Source organism: Sapajus apella, unplaced genomic scaffold (assembly GCF_009761245.1).
Source record: "Sapajus apella isolate SASKATOON/1434 unplaced genomic scaffold, GSC_monkey_1.0 scaffold14, whole genome shotgun sequence".
Classification (NCBI taxonomy): Eukaryota; Metazoa; Chordata; class Mammalia; order Primates; family Cebidae; genus Sapajus; species Sapajus apella.
Window position 1 is genome coordinate 11,920,384 of NW_022436954.1, and position 14,475 is coordinate 11,934,858.

Consider the following 14,475-nt stretch of genomic DNA (forward strand, 5'->3'; position numbering starts at 1 on the left):
AAGAGAGAGCAGTCAGGGAAAATGTGAAACATCAAGTCCAAGAGAGTGAGCAAAAAGCAAAGCCAAACTTTCTAGTGGAGGAAGCAGTAGGGTGTGGGGTCACGTTTTTGGTTTTTTTTTTCTGTTTTTTTTTTTTTTTTTTTTTTCTAAGTGCCCACCCCTGCAGCAGAGTAACCAGCCTGGGCTGGGGGAAAATTAGAATAGTTAACTGTTAGGCATGTAGGGCTGTGTTTGGATGTTTAATATGGCATAAATTCTTCAAAGTCCTGATGGTCTTTAATATTCCAACCAACTCTCGTTTCCCATTTTGCAATTAAATTAGCTTAAAGAGGAACTTGTAGCTTTCAGAGAACTGTTGAATTTTCTGCTTCATTGCCTACTTTTTTTTCCCCATTTAGTTTGCCTGAAGCTTGTTGGCAGCTGTGTAGGGCTGGTGTGTGGCTGGGGCTGTCTGAGCCATGAACAGCTTCAGGGCTGCCATCCTCTTCTGTGCAGTGGCAGCATGGGCTAAATCAGGCAAGCCTCCAGGAGAGACAGATAAAGTTGGAGTTCAAAAATGCAAGAATGCCTTGAAACTACCTGTCCTGGAAGTCCTGCCTGGAGGGGGCTGGGACAATCTGAGGAATGTGGACATGGGACGGGTGATGGACTTGACTTACACCAACTGCAGGACAACTGAGGATGGACAGTATATTATCCCTGATGAAATCTTCACCATTCCCCAGAAACAGAGCAACCTCGAGATGAACTCAGAAATCCTGGAATCATGGACAAATTACCAGAGCAGCACATCCTACTCCATCAACACAGAACTCTCTCTTTTTTCCAAAGTCAATGGCAAGTTCTCCACCGAGTTCCAAAGAATGAAGACCCTTCAAGTGAAGGACAAGGCTGTTACTACCCGAGTTCAGGTGAGAAACCTGATCTACACAGTCAAAATCAACCCAGCCTTAGAGCTAACCTGGGGTTTTAGGAAGGAGCTCCTGGACATCTCTGACCGTCTAGAGAACAACCAGACAAGGATGGCCACCTACTTGGCAGAACTTTTGGTTCTCAACTATGGCACCCATGTCATCACCAGTGTGGATGCTGGGGCTGCTCTTATTCAGGAGGACCACATCAGGGCCTCCTTTCTCCGAGACAGCCAGAGCAGTCATAGTGCCGTGACCGCATCTGCTGGAGTTGCCTTCCAAAACATGGTGAACTTCAAATTTGAAGAGGACTATACCTCACAGAATATTCTCACCAAGAGCTACCTCTCAAACAGAACCAACTCCAGGGTGCAGAGCATTGGAGGGGTTCCGTTTTACCCAGGCATCACCCTCCAGGCTTGGCAGCAGGGCATCACCAACCACCTGGTGGCCATCGACCGCACTGGCCTGCCTCTGCATTTCTTCATCAACCCCAACATGCTGCCTGACTTGCCAGGCCCCCTGGTGAAGAAGGTGTCACACACGGTGGAAACTGCTATTAAGCGCTATTATGCGTTCAACACTTACCCTGGCTGCACAGATCTCAATTCTCCCAACTTCAATTTTCAGGCCAACACAGATGATGGCTCCTGCGAAGGAAAAATGAGCAATTTCTCTTTTGGTGGGGTTTATCAGGAATGCACTCAGCTCTCAGGGAATGGGAATGTCCTCCTCTGCCAAAAGTTGGAGCAGAAGAATCCACTCACTGGTGCTTTCTCCTGCCCCTCTGGCTACTCCCCAGTGCACCTGCTATCCCAGATCCACGAAGAGGGTTACAACCACCTGGAGTGTCGTAAGAAGTGCACCTTCCTCATCTTCTGCAAGACAGTGTGTGAAGATGTGTTCCAGGTGGCAAAGGCTGAATTTAGGGCTTTTTGGTGTGCAGCTAGTAGCCAAGTCCCGGAAAACTCAGGAATGCTTTTTGGGGGCCTCTTCAGCAGCAAGAGCATAAACCCCATGACAAATGCACAGTCATGCCCAGCCGGCTACTTTCCACTGAGACTCTTTGAAAACCTCAAGGTATGTGCCTCTCAGGACTATGAGTTGGGAAGCAGGTTTGCGGTTCCCTTTGGTGGGTTCTTCAGCTGCACAGTTGGGAACCCCTTGGTGGATCCTGCTATATCCAAAGACTTAGGGGCACCATCTCTGAAAAAGTGCCCGGGGGGGTTCAGCCAGCACCTAGCCCTCATCAGTGATGGATGCCAAGTGTCTTACTGTGTAAAGTCCGGGCTCTTTACAGGAAGGTCCCTGCCCCCTGCCAGGCTCCCACCTTTCACTCGGCCACCCCTCATGAGTCAGGCTGCCACCAATACTGTCATAGTGACCAATTCTGAGAATGCAAGATCCTGGATTAAAGACTCCCAGACCCACCAGTGGAGGCTGGGAGAGCCGACAGAGCTGCGGAGGGCCATGAATGTCATTCATGGGGATGGTGGTGGTCTATCAGGAGGGGCTGCAGCTGGGGTCACAGTGGGGGTCACCACCATTCTGGCTGTTGTCATCACCCTGGCTGTCTACGGCACCCGGAAGTTCAAGAAGAAAGCATATCAGGCAATTGAAGAGAGGCAGAGTTTGGTTCCAGGCACTTCAGCAACTGGAGACACCCCGGACCAAGCGCAGGTGCAGAGTCCTGCTTAAATCTCTTCCCGAAAATGGCTTCTCTCATCTCCTACCAGTGTGGTCATTTCTGATCACTCTGTTTTCCTAAGTATTGAAATGGCAAGTGCAACCAAAAGTAGGTGTAACTTTGTGACTTCTTGTTTAGGTCTCTGGGTCAGGAAATTCATATTGTTACATGGGTAAGAGGGGTTGGGGAGAAGGAACAGCTGAGACTAGAAGCAAAAGCCATTCTGGGACTAAAACAGGAAGCAAGTGTCCTTTCCCAATGTGTGTTGCTATCTTCACCTGAATGCATTTGTGTAAATATAGAGGAGAGTGTTAATGTTTGGATTTGGAAGCTCTGAATTTACTCTGAAGTTTGCCACTGCTTTCAATTTGTGAGCTCCAAGAATTTCTGCCTGTAAGAACTACCCTCCTTCTATTTTGATTGATTATTTATTTTTTGAGACAGTCTCGCTCTATCGCCAGGTCCCAGGCTGGAGTGCAGTGGTGTGATCTCAGCTCACTGCAATCTCCGTCTCCCGGATTCAATCAATTTTCCTGCTTCAGCCTCCCGAGTAGCTGAGACTACAGGCACGCACCACCATGCCCAGCTAATTTTTGTATTTTTAGTAGAGACGGGGTTTCATCGTGTTGGCCAGGATAGTCTCGATCTCTTGACCTCGTGATCCACCTGCCTCGGCCTCCCAAAGTGCTGGGATTACAGGCGTGAGCCACCGCGCCCGGCTCTATTCTGATTTTTAAACAGCTATCTGAATTTCACAGTCTTAGAGCCTGGAAGAGCCCTGAAAAGACATAAGTCTTGCTTGGCTACTGCTTTTTAACTTTGAGGGCTCCTGTTGACAGTGTTATCTCCTTGGGGTCACCTCAAAAACATCTGAAAAGAATGATGTTGCCTATGCCAATTCCACTTTTTCCAGCTGGCCCATGATGAAGACTCCCTTAGACCAGACCACTCTTGGACTTCTGACTAGTGTCATCAAGTCCTCAGAAAATATTTTAATTTATAAACTTCTATTAGTGGGTTAAAGAGGAAGGGATGATATGGAGACAAGGAATAAGGAAAGATAGGTAAAAACTGAAAAAGATTTGAGGGTAAAAAAGGCAAGAAGCTAAAGTAAGCCCACAACTAAGTTTTACTTACTCTGTAGAATCAAAACAGAGTAGATAACACCAATTACGCACCCTACTTTTTTTTTTCCAGCAGAGAGGGAGCTGACATGATCAAATCCATGTTTTCAAGTGAACTGAAAAAGGCATCTAGCACCACTTTGTGTTATCTCCTTGGGGTCACCTCAAGTTTATTTCAGTTCCAGACTGAGTGCCCTGGAGCATCTAGCAGGATGCATGACCTTCAGCTGGCAATAGTTGGGACTGTGTTCAATTTTAATACCAATCACTCCTGACTGTAATTACCTTCACTACTTTTATCATCCCCCTACAATATTTGTTTAATGATACTATTTATTCACTGAATCATATGTCATTAAGGAGTTATAATTTGTGGAGGATGACTGTTCTCTTCATTAATGTTCACAATCAAGATCTTGGGCTGAGAAGAGGCCCTTCCCCAGAGTTTGAAGCATCACAGCATGTGGGAAGGTGGGAACCAGGTTACGCATTCATTTCCAACTGAGACACAGAGAACTGAGTCACAGAATTTGAGCCATGCTCTCTTGACTGCCCAGCCAGAGACACTGATTTCTGTAACCCCTTCACTTAACCCTGCCCCTTAAGAATTAAAACATTCTCCTAAACCTCTGAGTGTTTTATGGGTTCTGGGTGTTTTGTACATTTTAGCCAAGCTAATCACTTATCTGCAAATACTGATTTTCCTATGAATTCTTTGAAGATTATTGAGTCAGAAAGGCAAAATATAGCACCCAATTCCCAGGCTTTTAATGCACTAACTGCCTATTGAAATGAAAAGTTCTTTATAAATGTATATTCCTACTAACAAGATTGCACATAAATATGCATTAAAATATGTACTAAGGAACTCTGTGCCCAATGGCTCATGCATATGAAGTCAAATCATGGGAGTTTGCCGTTTGCATTCATCAAGCCATTTGGCGGAGTCAGATCCCTGATGGACAAGTTGACAAACTCTACCTTCCAAATCCTGGGTTCCTAACTGGTGGTCTTAGGCTGGGGTCAGTGGGGAGACCAAGCCTGGCTTCCAAGAAAACCACATTCCACATACTACCAGAAATAGACACAGATTTGGGTGACAAGGGTGGCTCTTCATTTGCATTTTATTTTTGTGTTCTTGTCAGTTTTGAGATGATTAATATTAAACATTTATTTGAGAAACAGCTTGGAAACAATTTAAACACACACTATATTGTAGTCAGGCGAAGGGACCTTTAAAAGTGAATATTTGTGATTTTAAAGGTGGTTTAACTCCCACATGTTCTCTTATTCATTTTCCCAGCCGTGTGGTCTGTTCCTTTAGGTGAACAAAGAGTCTAGCCAGATCAAATGTGTGGGTGGATAATATGTGGAAAATGTTTTTTTAGGTGGTGTTGGGGAGGACTTCCCCCACCCAGTGGAAGGGCTTTTAATTGCTTACAGACTCAGGGAGGTAACCCAAATCCCTCACAGATAGGTGCACTTATCTACAAAAAGCAGAAGGTCAACAACAGCAACAATTTTGTGGTTGTTCATTTGCCATTTATTGTTCTGCACAGACACCTCATGAGCACCAGGTGGCGATGTCCTCTCACAGAGCAACACCAAGGACTTCAAAACACTCCAGTTACAAACAGAACAATTCACTTAGGACATTCACCTGCCTCTCCCAGAACCCCCCAATCTAATGCTGGGGACCACAGGCAAGGAAAGGGGTTAGGGGTCCTTTCTTGTACCACACAAGCCTTCCCCCAATTTTCTCATGCACACAACAGTGCAATACCAAGATGAGGACTTTCGACCAAGTATAAAACCACAGAGAAGACCAAATTTTACAAAAAGGGGAAGAGAATGAAAACACAAAAGGCACACACAGCCACATATACACAATGAACCTTTTAGACCTTGTCTCCAATCCAATTCCTCATCCCTGGAGACTCAGGAAGGGAGAAACTAGGCTGCTGGTGCTAAGACCATGAAAGGGAAGGCATGGAATCCCCTACCTTGGCCAGGAGAGCACAGCAGGGCTTCTGGTGGGAAAACGCCCTGTGTCAAGGTAGTGGATGCACAGGGCTCGGCTGGCAGGGTTTTCACTGAAATCTAGACCCTACCTTTCCATTTTGGCACAAGAGAAAGGGCAGAGGAATGCACCCTGCTTTGCCTGGCACAGTGTTAGAAAGGAAATTCAACATCCCTACAGCCCAGAAAGCTACACAAGAACAGCACGAGGATGAGGTAGCCCCTACTGGGCATCAGCAGAGGACAAGAAATGGGGCATAGACACAATCAAATCCTAGGGGCAAAGGCTTGAAGGTATGAAGACTACCTCTCCAAGTGGTATTGCCATGGGCATAGTGGCTCCCTTTCCATCTTGAGTCCTCTTCCTTCTGCTCCTGGCCACCCCCTTCCCCACCTATACCTTCTGCCTGATGTGGGGAAACTGGTCTCTCCCCAGTGCCTTCTTCCATTGTGAAAATCTAACTTCTCTTCTTCCTCACCTCCTACTGCGTCATTGTGTCTTTCTTCCCATGGACCCTCGGCCTATTTCTGCACCCTTGCGGCCAATAAGCTCAGCAGATACTTGACCAGTGTGCTGAAGGCAGAGATGGCATGAGGCTCTCCAGGTAATCTCTGGTACATGATAACCTGACAAAGGGCATGGGTGTGACATTAAACACCGCAGGGATATCCCTTCCATTTAGTTCAGGTGTTTCCCTAACTGTGGCAAGAAATTGCCGTGTGGTGCAGTAAGCTGGGGACCAGTCTCCTGATTGGCTGGTGAGATACAATGGCTGCCTGCTGACAGGAGATACAGGGACAAGGATGGCAGAATGATTCCTCCCATCAGAGCTCCTTCTGGTGGAGCTGATCAACGTCCCTGTAGCCATTTGGAAAGGGAGCAAAGGCTCAGCACCAGCACATCCATAGGACTGGGTGACAGGCAGGTGAATCCACTGTCCACACCAACATCAAAATGGCTGGAGGCCTAACAGCAAGCAGCTATGGGGCTTGCTGGCTTTTATAAAAGCTCGGCCTCCGGTTCCCATCTAAGTACCATTTTTGAAGGTTCTTTTGTTTCCATTTTTCTAGCATCAAAAACCTTCCAAAAATTATGAAATATATATGCATATATATACGTCAAACCCCCAAAACTTGAGGTATATAAATTCAAATTATTATCCAGAGGAACTTCCCCCAAACACATAGTTCAAAGAACCCACTTTCAAAGGGGGAATTGGGTTTCCCTTCTTGACCCCTTTTCTCCTCCCTGGCCCCCAATTCATCCCTTACTGGGAGCCAAAGGCAATAGGAATGTTGGGGAGGAGATAGGGTCTTGGGACACAACCAAGGTGCAGATTGGACCAGACCATATTGTGGTCCCAACCCCATTAGAAATGAACTAAAGAGGCTCCCTCCCTGCTCTAAAAATGAACTAAAGAGGCTCCCTCCCTGCTCTAAGTCAATCTATAATAGATGAGGGAGATGAGAAGCCCAGCAGCTCTGGGCTCTGATTAGCAAATTTGCATGGAAACAGATTGAAGCCTTCATAGAAACAAGACTGGATGGAGATGACCTCTGATCCAATCTTGAAAAGAAATATAAAAGGATGAGTCCAGCCCTCACCTCATTGCATCTCCCCAGGCACAGTTCTGTCTCCACTGGGGTTTCAGTTCACTATGGGATAGGTTAGCAACAGGTGAGGAACGTCAAAGGACCACAGCCTCACTATTGGATCCCCATCAGAACTGGGGTTTGGCATCTTGCAAAACAGAGTGCAGGGACATGACGGGCCTTCCCATCAAGCTGGCCCAGCGATGCACACACGCCCCCACACACACACACGCATGCACAGACACAGAGGGCACAGAGCCCAGCATGGGCTCCACTCACAGTGACTTGATGAAACTCATGGAATCTTTGAGCTGGTCTAGAATGAGTTGGGAAGAAGGCTGTGGGCTCCTCTCCCTGAGGACAGTTCAGATACTCAGTGGGACTCAGGCTCTGGTTTGATCAGAGAGGGGATAGAAAGAGCATCATGGGATGCCACCCCCAAGGAAGAATGCCAGAGTCCATTCATCCACATGAGAGAACCAGATGCCTCTTTGGACAGGTCAGACCTGTGTGGAGGAGAGGAGGGCCTGGAGAAGCCAAGGGCTGTGATGAGAGCAGAATGTGCTCCCCAAGGCTTTTCCTTCTCTGACCCTCTTGGGAAGTCATGCTTCCTCACTCTACACCAAGGCATCAGTTTCTGATGTCACAGCAGTTTAGCGGTTTACCCCTTTGTCCCCCAACCTTGCACAGTGAGAGCTCCCTGCCTCCAGCGGAGGAGAGAATAGCAAAAACTCCACTCTCAAAGCAGAGTGGAAGTAGCAAGAAGCCGGCTGAGGCAAGAAACCCCAGCTTCCAAATGCCCAGGCACTGTCCATGGGCATTTGCGTCCACGGTCCCAGGTGTGCTGACCATGCCCCTACTTTGGAGGTGGGGTAGGGAGGGGATTCTTGCCTACCCAGCACCAAAAACTCCATGGGAACAGACCCAGGATGGCCCTCATCCCATCTCCCTTTGTGTGGATGAGGTTTATGAATGATGTCGCTTTATTCAGTCTGGCTCCCCCTGTGGTTGGGAGGGACAAGGGATGGACACAGGACAGGAGGGGAGGTGAGAAAGTTGGGAGGGCACGACACCAACTTCTTCTACATTGACTCACTCTCCCCACTTCCTGTCCTGCAGTCCCCACAGCCCCTCCCACCTCAAAGCTTTTCTCGCCTCAGTCCTTCTCCTGGGCAGTGCTGTCCTCAGAGATGCCTTGGGCAGCCAGTTCAGCCAGCACATTATCCAGGTAATTAGCATCTGGGTAGCCGTGGCCAGTGAGATTAGAGCCAAACTCTGTCTTGTGGTGGACCTCATTCCAGATGACGGTATCTGACTCGCCCGTGGTGCTGGAGGTGCCAATGGCAAAAATGAGGCGGCGATCCCAGGCCACGAGCAGCAGCTTCAGAACCTAGAGGGACAAAGGTGGGACATGAAAGGCAGGCATTCATGGGCGATCAAACACTATCCTTTGGTAGAGAGTAAGCCCAAGGGTCCCATCCCTTCCTGCATCATGGTGCTCTCAGTAGCCCAAGGGAAAGAAAGAGATTTGGATTTGGAGTTTGGGAGCTAGAGGCTGAGCTCTGGCGCTGTCACTGAATAACTGTGTGACCTTGGAGAAGTTATAGCACGTCTCTGAACTTTAACTTTCTTATTTATGAAATGGCAATGGTACAATTGGCCTCTGAAGGTTGTGAACGTCTTACTGGGTACTACATGAAAAGTATTTTCACACCAGTGCCTACAACGCACTACTTGATAAATGTTATCTGCTAACATAATGGCTGCATTTTGAAAGATAGAATCTAGGAGTTGAAGGCGCTTATGATCTGAGAACTTCTGAAGCTCTGCCCTTCATTACCACACCACTACCTCAATGTAGTATTAATTTATCCAAAGCTGACGTTGTGCAATATTTCTCTAGTGACATCTTGGAGCATTTCGATTTTCTGTAGGTGAGAAAACTGAGGCTCAAAGAAAGTTTTGGGGCCTGTAGAATGTTCTAAATCAGTTAAATTTTAAAAATGTTTGTTGAGCAAGACTAATGCCTAATGCCCTGTTCCAGGCCTTGGTCAGAGTAGTGTCCAGCATGAAGAAAAAGCATCCAATAAAAATGTCTTGGGTTCAAAACTGAACTACTATAAACATGGTATGGGCTGGAGGAGAGGAAACCATCATAGTATTAGTAATAATAAAAGCAGACATTAGAAATATGAGCTGCTATTTCCTGAGTGTGTACTTTCTAAGTGCTGGGCAATGAGACATGTAATCGTTACAGTAATAAGATGATATAGGTATGGCCATGTGCCACATAGTGACATTTTGGTCAATGACTAAACACATATGCGATAGTGATCTCATTAGATTACAATAGAGCTGAGAAATTCCTATTGCTCTACCACTTAATTATGCTGTACTTTTAATCATTATTGTAGGGTGCATGCCTACTTATTGAGAAAACGTTAACTGTAAAACAGCCTCAGGGAGTTTCTTCAGGAGGTATTCTAGAAGAAGGCATTGTTATCATAAGAGATGACAGCTCCATTCCTGCTATTGCTCCCAAGGCCTTCCAGCGGGGTAAGATTTGGAGGTGAAAGACAGTGATGCTGATGATTCTGCCCGGAGTAGGTCAAGGCTAATGTATATGTTCATGTGTTAATTTTAAATAAAAAGTTTCAAAAGTAAAAATAAAAAAAATAAAGTTTTAAAAACAAAATAGCTTATAGAATAAGAATTAAAGAAAATATTTTTCTACAGCTGAACAATATGTTTCTGTTTTAAGCTGTGTTGTTACAAACAACTCAAAAGTTAAAAAAAATTAAAAGGTTTATAAATGGGGAAGTCACAATAAGCTAAGCTTAGTTTATTATTGAAGAAAGAAAAGTAGTTTTATGTAAATTTAGTGTAGTTTAAGAGTACAGTGTTCACAAAGTCTTTGGTAATGTACGGCAATGTCCTAGGCCTTCACACTCACTCACTGATTCACCCAAAACAATTTCCAGTCCTGCAAGTACCATTCATGGTAAGTGCCCTATACAGATATACCACTTTTATCTTTTATACTGCATTTTTACTATACCTTTTCAGTGTTTAGGTATGTTTAGATTCACAAATACTTACCATTATACAACTACCTATAGTATTCAGTACAATAACATGGTGTACAAGTTTGTAGTCTAGAAGCAATAGGCTATACCATATTGCCTAGGTGTGTAATAGGCTATACCATCTAGTTTTGTGTAAGTACACTCTGTGATGTTTGTATGATGATGAAGCTGTCCAATGATAATTATATCCCTGTCATTAAATGACAAATAACTGTACTCTCATTATCCCCCTCAAGGAAACAGAGGCTCAAAAGATAAAGACTTGCTTTGGTCTCATAGCTAGTAAGTGGTTGGGGTTGTGGGGTTAGGGGATTGATTTCAGGACTGCCTGACTCCATAGCTCATGGTCTGAATCACCACTCTGTTGACTCCCAGATAGGAATCAGTATAGAATTCATGGAGGAGGCTGCTTCTGAGCTGAGTAGTAAAGGAAGGGAAGGGAAGGATTTGAGGTATGTCAATAGAGAAGAATGCGTAGACATAGTAAACAAATATAAACTCAAGGCATGGATAAATTACAATTGCTGTCTCTATGCTGTGCATTTTACAAAAGATATTTTCATTTCATTTTTCCAACATCTTGTCCATACAGATGGAAATTATCACCACTATTTTACAGATTAGGAAACAGACTTCAAGACATGAAGTTTCATGCCAGTTCCCACAGCTAGTAAATGACAGAAATGGGACTTGAACCCAGGCTGGTCTGGCTCCAAAGCCTATCCTCCAATCATACCTCAATCTACAATGAAGCCCAAGGTTAGCGTACTGGAACAGCAGATGTAAAGGATAAGGATGGGAAATTAGTGTGAGGAGAAAGTTTAACCCACACTGCAGTCGGTTTTATATGTCAAGGTAAGAAGACTGCACTTTGTTATCTCTTTGTTTTATTTCTTTTACACACAAAAACCTTGATTCTAAAAACTCTTTGAGATACCTAATCTGGCAGCAGATAAAAGATGAAGAAGTCTTATATACGTTGGTGGTGGCAGGGTTAGAAGAGGGGTCTAGTGGTTTGGAAGGCAGTGAGTGTGTGGGGAGGAATGAGCTAAACGGATGCGATGGATAAGAACAGGAGTCCAAGAAGGTTAGTGTGCCCATCTGGGTACCAGGGATGCTGAGTATGTCATTAATATAAAGAGGGAGGCCTGGAAGAAAAGCAGCTCTTGACAACAGGATTCTAGTTGTAACTGCAGGACTTTGCAGCGGAGACATTTTGCCAACAGTTGGGATGTAGCTCCAGGGCTCAAGCACAGAAATCTGGCCCTTCAAGGCAAACAGTATCAAGAATTGTCCCAACTTTTAATCTGGAAACACTGCACTGGCACATCTCGATGTGGTTGATTCTCTATTTCCTCCAAAACACCTGCTTCCCACCTGTAGGGAGACCAGATCCATACCCTTTGACATGAAACCCAAACTGCCTCCTTGTAGGCAGGTCACTGGCCCACCCCTTGTCTGGCTTGCCTAGGACTTTTTGGGGCCTGTGAAGGATGAGTGAAAGTAACAAGCAACCAAGAACTTTTAGATGGCATGATACACTTCCAATTGGGTTCTCTGTTTGTCCTCCACCTCCTTCAATGGGAAGGGCATGGAGCAGAGAAGGGCTGCTCCTTCCACCTGGGCTCTAGAACAGGAAGACACATAGAGCCAACTGAAGCTGCTGCTATGGTCTGAATATGTGTCCTCACCAAATTCCTATGTTGGAATCCTCACCCCGAAGGTGACAGTATTAGAAGGTGAGGCCTTGGAGAGGTGATTAGGTCAGAACAGCAGAACCCTAATGGATGACATTAGTGCCCTTATAAAAGAGGGCCCAGAGAAACCCCTTGCCCCATGTGGGGACACAGTGAGAAGGCACCATCTATGAACCAGGATGGGTTCATATAAACAAGTCCTAGCCAGACACCAAATCTGCCAGCACCTTGATCTTGGACTTCCCAGGCTCCAGAATTGTGAGAAATAAGTGTCTGTTGTTTATAAGCCACCTTGTCTACAGTGCTGTGTTACAGCAGCTAGAACAGACTAAGACACTGACCCATAGCAACAACATAGCCATAGCTACTGACATGCAAAGTACATGACAAATAAATACTTGTCGGAGTAAGCTGCTGAAATTTGGAGAGGAAGCTCTCTAAAATACATCTTGTCCAATATTCCCCCCAGCACTCCCTTAGATCAATGATTCCTACTCCTTTTGAGATCAGGAAAGATTTTGAAAATCCAATGATTTTCTGGCCTCATCCATAGAAATACAAACATAAACTTTTTATTCCAATTTTAGAGTTCATAGAACCATGGAAGCCTGATCATGAATCACTAGGAATCCAGAAACCCAATGATTGTTTTCTCTGTCCTTTTGAGAAAAGAGCAGATACTTTTCCCAAAAGGGAAAAAGTCAAATAATATGAAAGTACATAAAAAGAAAATAATCTACATATTAAGATCCCTGCCCCAGACCAGTGGTTCTAAAGCTTTAATGTGTTGTCAGATCAGCTATGCATCTCATTAAGATGACGTAGCTTCTGATTCTTCATTTCTATCAAGCTCCTATGTGGTGCTACTGGTGCTGGTCCCAGGACCAGCCTTTAAGCAGCAGGGCTCTAGACACAGGATCTTAAAATAGATGAATTATTGCCAGTAATACCCTAGAGAGGAAACAAACAAACTGATATGGTTTGGCTGTGTCCCCACCAAAACCTCATCTCGAATTGTAGCTCCCATAATTCCCACATGCTGTGGGAGGGACTCAGTGGGAGATAACTGAATCATGGGGGTGGTTTCCCCCATACTGTTCTCTTGGTGGTGAATAAGTGTCACAAGATCTGATGGTTTTATAATGGGTTTCCCCTTTCACTTGGCTCTCAATCTCTCTTGACTGTCGCCATGTAAGACTTGCCTTTCATCTTCTGCCATGATTGTGAAGACTTCCCAGCCATGTGGAACTGTGAGTCAGTTAAACCTCTTTCCTTCATAAATTACCCAGTTTCATTTATGTCTTTATTAGCAGACTAATACACAAACTAAATGTCCCACTCCCACCCCAACTGCCAAAAAAAAAAAAAAATTCTAGTCATAGCCACCCCCTGCCTATGGTTGACTCAAATTTGACCTTGTTACTGTGTACATCTAGTGTTAAAAGAAACACAGTTCTCTTTGGTCTGTGCACTGTAAGAAGCAAAACTTTGAACCTTGACGTAGAAGTCAACTGTCCGGATCTATTCTAAAACCTAGTTCTATGTGGAAATCCCCAGACTTACTTTTCTCCCTTTCTCGCTGTCTGGAAGGTAACAGTGTCGTGGGAAGCCTCGGGCGCTAAAACTCTTCCCAGGATTCGGGTGTTCTGGTCCCTGAAAGCAGAAAGCAAGCAAGAAAATGGCATTTTTCAAAATATTTCTGATAAAAGGGGGGTTAGGCTGTGACTAATTTCAATAATGATGACAATAATGCTCCTAGAACCTCAACAGAGAATAGACCCAAAAAGCAGTGTGAGTGGTCATTTAACACATTTCTGCATCCTTAGATGTGGGTTTAGATGCAGAGCTGTTACCTTGCACTGCATTAGCTGGAGCCCTCTCTTGGGGTTTTTGTTCTCCATCTCTTTAAGGGGAATGACGCAAAGTCCTTCCCTCATGGAGTTGTTATAAATGTTAAGTGAGCGGTGCCTGATGTGTAGTTAGAGCTCAGTAAATGTTAAAATCATTGTCCATCATCTTCATCATCTACTGTCTTACAGAAGAAAAAGGCTGCAGTGCAGAGAAGATAAGTGGCTTCTGTAATATTAGTGGTTTTGCTAAAATTGAATCCCAGGTTTCCTGAGGCACACTCCACATTTTTAACTACTCAGAATAAAGAAAGTGCCTCCAGGCTATGAGCCATGCCATCAGAATTTTCTGAACCATTCTTGTGGATTTTCTCCTTCGTCCTCATGGGGTTTTGTTTGTTTTCCTTTTTAACGATAGGAATTGGGATAGTCAAGACTAAAAATCTTCTAACAGCATTTCAACTATTGCCACTCAATACCCTATTAAGTAGGCAGGCTCTGGCCACTGAGT

At 45.0% G+C, this 14,475-nt stretch overlaps 2 protein-coding genes across 4 annotated transcripts in view; one reads left to right on the forward strand and one right to left on the reverse strand.

The window, feature by feature from the left end:
• The first annotated feature begins 259 nt into the window (after positions 1-259).
• LOC116554265 (macrophage-expressed gene 1 protein) lies at positions 260-2,892 on the forward strand. Its single transcript, XM_032282106.1, has one exon. It carries the CDS (start codon positions 459-461, stop codon positions 2,607-2,609), a length of 2,151 nt encoding a protein of 716 aa, XP_032137997.1. The 5' UTR covers positions 260-458; the 3' UTR covers positions 2,610-2,892.
• A 5,252-nt stretch (positions 2,893-8,144) lies between these two features.
• DTX4 (deltex E3 ubiquitin ligase 4) overlaps positions 8,145-14,475 on the reverse strand; it is a 35,038-nt gene continuing 28,707 nt past the window's right edge. For 2 of the 3 annotated variants that reach the window (XM_032282110.1, XM_032282108.1), the window contains exons 8-9: positions 13,681-13,770; positions 8,145-8,724 (exon numbers count right to left, since the gene is read on the reverse strand). In XM_032282110.1, the coding sequence (XP_032138001.1) occupies positions 8,491-8,724; positions 13,681-13,770 (324 nt within the window). In that variant the 3' untranslated portion in view covers positions 8,145-8,490. Of the gene's footprint in view, positions 8,725-10,394; positions 11,798-13,680; positions 13,771-14,475 lie in introns of those variants that run through there. The other variant, XM_032282109.1, reaches the window with a different exon arrangement.